The sequence below is a fragment of the Xyrauchen texanus genome, chromosome 29 (genome assembly GCF_025860055.1).
Source record: "Xyrauchen texanus isolate HMW12.3.18 chromosome 29, RBS_HiC_50CHRs, whole genome shotgun sequence".
Classification (NCBI taxonomy): domain Eukaryota; kingdom Metazoa; phylum Chordata; class Actinopteri; order Cypriniformes; family Catostomidae; genus Xyrauchen; species Xyrauchen texanus.
Genome location: NC_068304.1, coordinates 13618172 through 13626310, shown reverse-complemented (window position 1 = coordinate 13626310; position 8139 = coordinate 13618172). Strand labels below are relative to the sequence as shown.

Sequence of the window (8139 nt, the reverse complement as noted above, 5' to 3'; positions counted from 1 at the left end):
GTCCTGTGAGATGGTAGTGCCCAGGAACCTGAATGACTCCACTGCTGCCACAGTGCTGTTTAGAATGGTGAGGGGGGACAATGATGGGGTGTTCCTCCTAAAGGCCACAATCATCTCCACAGTTTTGAGACAGACAGATAGATCAAAAAGACCGATAGATAGATAAGAGTGACAGACAGACACTCTACATTTTTATTAATACTAAATAAATAAAATAAGAAAACTATATTTGATCACAGAACGTTTCGTTCGTCCTTCCCAAACAGTAAATCCGCGCGTCTCTGCTGCTCTTAAGCCTATTATCCTCTTTACGCATCTAGAGTGCATCTCACGCCTTGGATTGATAGCCGCTTTGTTCTTTCATTAATTGCCCTCACGTGAAACGATTATTGTTTGCCCATATAAATGTAATGACGAAATGCTCCCGCTTCTCTAACGAGTCATGAGAAAGAGAAGCTTAGAAATGTCCGCCGTGCTGAACGCGTTCCTGCGGTGCGTCGCGTTCCTGCTACCGCCCTCTTGGCTTCAGTTTTGCTGGTGGGTTGGGGAGGCGTCATGGCCCAATCACCGAGCTCGATTCAAACACACAAAGCCTCTTACATATGAGGAAGTAGCAGCTGAAGAACGCAAACCCTTCCCCTCTTCCTTCTCTGACACTCCTACTACGCCGCCTGAACACTTTCCGTGGCGCCGATTCTGGACGTTCTGGTCCGCCGCGGAGGGCATCCTGACGGCTCCGTTTGCTCTTCACAAGCGCTTAGGAACTTTGTATCCGTCTTACAGCCTCGCACTCGGTTCCCCATCAAGCGCAGAGTCTAGCGGAGCCGCGGAAGAGGACTCGTTCACGGCGGAGATCATGAGCGCCACCGTCGAGCAGCAGCAGCGGCTGTCAGACGCGCCGGACTCGGACAAACACCTGCGGGAAATGAATGCTCCGGTGACCATCATTGTCGCGATCCAGGTGGCGGAAGACGAGGAACCAGACGAGGAGGCTTCATCCAACACAATCGAGCTCCACACGGGCAGCGGCAGTGAAGACGAGATCGGAAGACACGATAAATCCAGGTATAAAGACGAATTGTGATATTACCTCATTGAAATGTCAATAAGATTTGTTTAGTCACTAAACAAAATTGTCATTGATTCCCCTCCCCTACACACCCACACGTTCACACACACGCAACAGCACTTCCAGGGTTATAAATGGTTATGTTGACAATGCTTGACCCCTTCAAAGAACCTTTCTAATTGTGAATGAGATGTGATGTATGTATGGTGACGCCTGTCGCAGGTGGACGCGCAACTCCTGGAATGGAACCAGACCTGTTGCTCGACTAGTTCAACCAGGTTCATGGAGCAGTCCACTCTAGTGGTCGTTTGGGGTTCTGTGGGCTTTCTTAAATGGTTTTTCAATGGCCGATAACAATAATGATGCCAAATATAACAAATGTATTCAGTAGGTTACTGATATGGAATGGGAGACATTTTTACAGCTTATATTTTGCTTGTGTTTTAATTTAATATAAAAAAAAATGATTACAAATTATCAGCATACAAATTTGAGTGAAAAAGTTGACCCATGTTAAAGGATTGAAGTTAATAAATATTCCAGGTTCAATGCAAGTTGAGCTCAAAATCAACAGCATTTGTGGCATAATGTTGATTAGCACAAAAATACATTTGTACTCTTTCCTCTTTAAAAAAATAAATAAACATAATAATAAAAAAAATATATATATATCTATCTATCTATCTCTATCTCTGGGTAGCAGTGAAGCACTTGCAATAGAAGTGAATGGGGACAATTTTTGGAGGGTTGTGAGGCAGAAATGTGATTCTTATTTAATAAGAGCATTTACATGAATTGTTGAAATTTGTGTTTTTATTTTTTTAGCTGTAAAGATGTTGTATAATTTTACAGTTTTTTTTTTTTTTTTTTTTAGCGTTTATGGCAAAATGGCATGTTGTAAATTGGATTTAACTTTACACAAATGGTTAGCAAGTGATTTTGTCACACAAAGCATGTGAAAATGCACATTTACATGTAATTGTTAAAATGTGGTTTCAGAAGTATAGCAACAACAAGTGCCTCACTTTAACCCAGATATTTGCATTTTGTTTTTTTAATAAAATGAGTCAAATGTTGGTGATAATAAACATTATGCCACAGCTGCTGCTGATTGAGCTGCACTTGTATTGAACCCGGAGTATTTTAATTTGGTCACCGTCACCAATTTGCTCATTTAATTGGGGACCTAAAACATTTAGCAAAATCATTAGTTTATTCCCAGTTATATTTGGAATCCCAGATTTTCAATGTGGTGTCTGATCATATTAGCCTGTTGCGCTCACTGTCTGCAGCAAACGGTGACCAAGACTGTTCCTGAGCACCTTGGACTCTGCCCACTGGCTTATTTGCACTGTTGACAAACTGTAACATTTTCCCTAGATGACCTGTTGAACGGCATTCTCACTCGTGTCAGAATGCGCTACTGAGCATTATGGACTTCATTTGCATCTCTTTGAGTAGTTGTGAAGCTGCAGCCCATGGGCGTTTTTGCTTTAATTGTTCTAAAGCTCTAATATGTCTTGTTGATTCTGCCATTGTGCACCAGCTCTGGTGGGCGGATCATGACAGGCTTCTTTTTGTGCCTGATGGGGTTCCCTGCCTTGTTCAAATGTCTGTCTCTTTAGGAGTAGTACACATGCCCGAGTGGACACACATTTTTATAGGGTGGAGGAGGTTGGAAGGTGATGAGTCATCAATCTAATTTGATTTCTGAAGGTTATTTCCAACAGACCAGTAGGTACTGCAAGCAGCGAGATCTCATTGAAGCGTTGTCTATTTGGCTGGTACAGATTTTTTTTTCTTACAGAAGCATGGTTGCTTTTCCCTATTTTCTCTTTCTCTCGCTTTCTCTCTCTCGCTCTCTCTCGCTCTCTTTATGTGTAATGAGAGGTTTGCGATGTGAGTGGGGGGTTACATTTTTAATACATTTATCAAATGTTCATTCCTTAGTTGTGGTTGTCCCTCAGGAGATGGCTGGTTGCTACAAGTCTGTCTCTCTCTCTCTGGAGAACAGCAGGCAGCTGTAGCTCACCATGCATTCAGCCATCATTTGTGTTGGTCAGATGGAGAGGTCTTTGCTTCTGCTCTGCTCATGGAGAGGTGGCGTGTGTTGGTGTTGTGAGCTGTGATGCTCATGTTTTGCACAGGCTGTTGGATTATGGGGGAATCTGAGATTTTAGGGTGGATGAGGGGAAACAGACGGGCTCCCTGCTGCTTTAACATGCTGCCAAACACTTATTTTCCAACCTGATGCTGAATTGATTTTGAGTTGCAAATGTAGAAAGTCATGCGTGTGTTCTCTCTCAGTGGTGCTGGTACCAGCGGTGGAGAACTCGAGGAGGAGAGCTGGCAACCTCCTGATCCAGAGCTCATCCAGAAACTGGTAGCACAGATTGAATATTATCTGTCTGATGAGAACCTGGAGCACGATGCATTCCTGCTGAAACATGTTCGCCGCAATAAGCTTGGCTTCGTCAGCGTCAAGCTGCTCACATCCTTTAAAAAGGTAACAATCTCTGAAATCTACCATTTGTTGGAGACCCCATTAAATCTTAATTAGGGTTTTGTGGCTTTTAGTTCATGTTTGTTTCGATATGCTAGTGTTCTCCATAAAACTTTCAGCAGATGTAAACATTCTAATTGACTCTTAGTCTTTTACAGGAAAATGGACCTAAAATATTGATGACTCTAAAATGAGGATATCCCTCCCCCTAAATCAAAAATGCCTCCTGCCACAGACTAACAATAGCAAGTAGCAGACTACAGGCTGTCAATAAATTTTTTTGTACTCCTCCTCCTTACATGGGGAAAAACATTAAAATGCATTCAAAGCAATGCATGATAATTTAAAGCTCATTTAAACTTAATTTATCAAATATTTATAGTTCTAAACATTACATTTTCACACTGTCCTATTCGCTTTTAACTGAAATTGGTTAGTTGAAAATAAATAGTCTTGTCCTTCTCTGCCATTTCAGTACTTTTGTCGTTATCTTGATATCAAATTCATTTATGATTTAATGTCCAGTTTGAAATAACACTGGAACATGAAACATCTGTGACGATGTGGCATTTCAGCCTCTCTGACCATAACCAAATGCTGTTAAAGATATAGTTCATCCAAAAATGAAAATCATTCATGCTCATGTCTTTTCAAACCTATATGACTGTGGTACACAAGGAGATGTTTAATACTATGCATCATTCACTTTCATTGTATCGTTTTATTTGTAGCTGTTCAGGTAAAATGAGGTCTGAGGTTAAAGTCAACTGAAGAGACTTAATTTGTTGAACAAAACGTTAGAAAATTGCTTGAGATTTTTTTTCTTGTGTGAAATATACCTTTTTAAAAATGGTGACCAGCAGTGACATGGCTTTGCTTTTGACATAAAGTGGCTAGTCTTGTTTGAATTTGGAGTTTTTTTACATGACTAAGCCCACAAATACATTTGTTGTACTGTACTAAGTTTTAAAACTGTACTTGTAAGTCTTTAAGGTGTAGTTCACCCAAAAATAATTAATTTTCTCACCATGCCATCTCAAACTTGCATGGCTTTATTTTTTCTACGGAACGCAAATGGTTTCTAAAGCATCTCTGCTACTTTTGTCCATAAAATGTTAGTCAATGGGGTCTAAAACTTTCACGTTCAGATGAGGGCATAAAGGCAGCATAAAGTGATCCATGTAACTCAAGTGGTTTAATTCATATCTTATGTAGCAATAGAATAGCTTCAGGTGAAACAAAGCTAAAGTTCAGTCCTTAACCAAAAAATTATCTTGAGCTTGGTAGAAGTAACGCTTTATTGTTAATGAGGACTACATTTTTGGCAGAAAAGTTGTACTTTCATTCTCATATGAAAACATGTCTTGAGAGTTGATTGTCAAACCCAAAGAAGGTTAAATGGTTTCTGTCTCTCCCTCAGGTAAAGCATTTGACGCGGGACTGGAGAACCACTGCGTATGCCTTGCGGCACTCAAACCTGCTTGAACTGAATGATGAGGGCCGTAAAGTGCGTCGCAGGTCAACTGTACCAGTGTTTGCCAGCGAGTCTTTGCCAAGTCGCATGCTGCTGCTCAGTGAATTGAAGCGCTGGCCGGAGCTGGGCATGGCACTTGGCGGCGAGGGGAATGGAGGCAGTGGAGCTGGACCGACCCAGCAGGAGTGTCTAATGGAGCTTCTACTGAAGGCATTTGGAAACTATGGCCCAATATCCTCAGTGCGGGTTTTAAAACCTGGCAAAGACTTGCCAGCTGACCTGAAGAAACTTAGTGGCCGGTATTCGCAGCTGGGTACAGAGGAGTGTGCCATTGTTGAGTTTGAAGAGGTGGAGGCAGCCGTGAAGGCCCATGAGGCAGTTGGGGGAGAAGGAGACAGTAGAGGCCCGTTGGGTCTGAAAGCCGTTCTAATCGGCACCAAACCACCCAAGAAAAAGGTCTTGAAAGACAGACCGCGAGAGGACGGCGTCAGTGGCATGCGGAAGAGTCGCTCGCTGAACAGTCGTGTTCGGGAGTTGCAGTATCATGGTGATGACTCTGCCGCAAGCTCTTCAGAAACTGAGAGCAACCCCACATCCCCGCGGTTGGCCCGCAAGTCCCGTTCCTGCAACAAGCTCAGTCCCACTAGCGCAGGTCCCAACCACCTTAGTCCAGTGGTATCCCCGCGCTCAAGCCCCTGGAGCAGCCCGCGGGCCAGTCCCTGCACCCAACGCAAAACGCACCACTCTGGCAAATCTCTTTTGGTTAACGAGGGCAGGTTGAGCCCTGAACCAGGTCGGCGCTGGGCGGACTATTCCTCTGACAGCAGCCTGACGCCCTCAGGCAGCCCCTGGGTCCAGCGCAGGAAACAAGTGGCTAGTCAGGAGAGCAGCCCAGTAGGAAGTCCCATGCTCGGCAGAAAGATCCAGAATGCAGACGGTCTTCCCCCAGGTGTGGTGCGGCTCCCTAGGGGACCTGATGGCACACGCGGGTTTCACTTAGCTCCCTCTGGTGGTGACTGGGGCAAGACTGCATCCACCCAAACCTGACTTCAGCTCTAAACCACCCACCCCATCACTCGCCCTACTGTTGCCCATTGGACCCTCAAACTCTGTTGCACTGTTGGAATGATCATTTTTCACCATCTCTGTAGGACTGGCCTGTCTTTTGAAATACCTTTTCTATATGCAGTATTTTTGTTATCCTTTTATATATCTTAATTTGTCTAATTTCAGATTTGATAGTATTACAACAAGGGAAGCTGTTTTGAAAGTATTTAAGTTTTAAATCACCCTAATATATTTTCTGTTAATGTTGCTATAAGGAATGTGAAGGGATTATCCTGGTACCTTTTTGTGTCATTTATAACGTACGTGTCTGACTCCCATGTAAAATGTGGTAAATGTATTACTGGTGTGTGTGTGGGTCATAGTTTGGGCATTTGGTTTTCAGTAACCATCTACCTGTCTGATTAATTGAGCAAGTGTGGCCATAATCTCTGGAACCCCCTGCACTGGACCAAATGATGATCTCTGATGCAATATTTTCTTTTATTTGTCTCAAGCTCGTTTTTTCTTTTCTGAATTTAAATGTGCTTCTCATTTTAGTGATTACTTATTAGCTGGGATCTATATTTTGTCTATTCTTTGGGTCGAGTCCTCTTCTGCTTCCTCTGAGTGTAGCATACAGTGGACAAATGTTTGAGGTTTCTGTCCTAAGCACATATTGTCCCATGTTTGCCCTGAGTGGAGTTCAGGCACTGCACAGTCTGCTTCCTATTGTACAAATAAATCACTACAATCGCATTAATCTGGGGTATTGCTTATTTGTTTAGATCCAGTATCCTCTCCCCTTTTTAGCAGTTTTGTATTTTAATATGCTGTCAAATTTATACTTAATGTAAATCAAAGGTTCTAAACTAGTTTTGTTTCGGGACACAATGGACATCAATTGGCGACCCAACATGGTACCAAACGAAGTCTAGTACCAAAATAAATTAAATTTGTTACAAAATGTTCTTAAACTAAAACCTTGAAATGTATATTAGCATGGAGCTTGTGGGCCCAACAATACACAAGAATATTGACATGACAGGCTGACAATTTACAGATTCATACAGTAAATGCACAAATGACTGAAGTGTGATTTAACAAACATTAGGTCAAAAATAATTATATTAGCGAATTGTTGCATGGCACTGGAACTTTTTTCTTCCACTCATCTTGACCTGGAGAAATGCTGGAATACACTCAGTCTCCGACAGCGCTCACCCTTTCAGTCATTGTGCTCGTTCAAATAGGGAGCAGTACTTTCCTGAGGTAATGACAAAGGCAGCATTTCACACTAAGTAAAGACAAGCTTAAACATGATTTATTATAATGGGCTTGTTTAAATTCAGAGTTAATACATTGAATATCTGAAATCCTTGTTAATGAATAATCCCCTCATGAAAACTACCCATGGATTTAATGTAGTAATATTGTATTAACCATGACTAATAACCATTTTTTACAATAACCAAGGTTTTGATACAATTAACCATGGATTTGCTACATCATTACAGTTGTATACACATTGTAACTTGGTTTTAGTAATAGTAGCCATATAACAATATCTATGGTTAATTTGTGGTTTTATATGAGGCTTATACTTACTACTATTTAAAGGGTAAAAAAGCAGCCAAATACATTTCAGTTTAGGCATATAAATATATAAAGTAATTTAAGATAACAATTTTATCCAAAGAATTCATAAAAATTAAATTAGAGGTAGAGATATCGATATCGGCGATACTGGCCAAAAGTACTTGGTATCTAAGCCAAAAGAAAAAAGTGGTATCGCCCATCCCTACGGATTATATCTGAAGTGTTTTTTCTGTGGTAAAGGTGATCATATGGCTCCATTGCCACCAAGATGTTTTTTTTTTTTTTATGCACCGCATGATGTGGCAATGTTTCTTGGCAACTGTCCAATCTCTGCAGGAAAGTGCCAGTTACAGAGACCACTGAGAGCAAAAAAACCATTCAAGTTCAGAGGTGGGAAATTTTTACCTGAAAGGTACAATTGCACCACTACGGCCAAATTAGTTCAGTCCT

General features: G+C 41.7%; 1 protein-coding gene across 1 annotated transcript; it reads left to right on the top strand.

Annotated features, from left to right (window-relative positions):
* Positions 1 to 463: 463 nt before the first annotated feature.
* LOC127623109 (la-related protein 6-like) lies at positions 464 to 6844 on the top strand. Its single transcript, XM_052097363.1, has 3 exons — positions 464 to 1065; positions 3377 to 3575; positions 4993 to 6844. The coding sequence occupies exons 1-3, from the start codon at positions 464 to 466 to the stop codon at positions 6091 to 6093; spliced, it is 1902 nt and encodes a 633-aa protein (XP_051953323.1). The 3' UTR covers positions 6094 to 6844.
* Positions 6845 to 8139: the final 1295 nt, after the last annotated feature.

Excerpts from the sequence above, each read along its gene's own strand:
- LOC127623109 (XM_052097363.1), top strand. The coding sequence starts at position 464 with ATGTCCGCCGTGCTGAACGCGTTCCTGCGGTGCGTCGCGTTCCTGCTA. Across the intron at positions 1,066-3,376 it reads GGAAGACACGATAAATCCAG|TGGTGCTGGTACCAGCGGTG; the intron begins GTATAAAGACGA and ends GTTCTCTCTCAG. Across the intron at positions 3,576-4,992 it reads TGCTCACATCCTTTAAAAAG|GTAAAGCATTTGACGCGGGA; the intron begins GTAACAATCTCT and ends TCTCTCCCTCAG.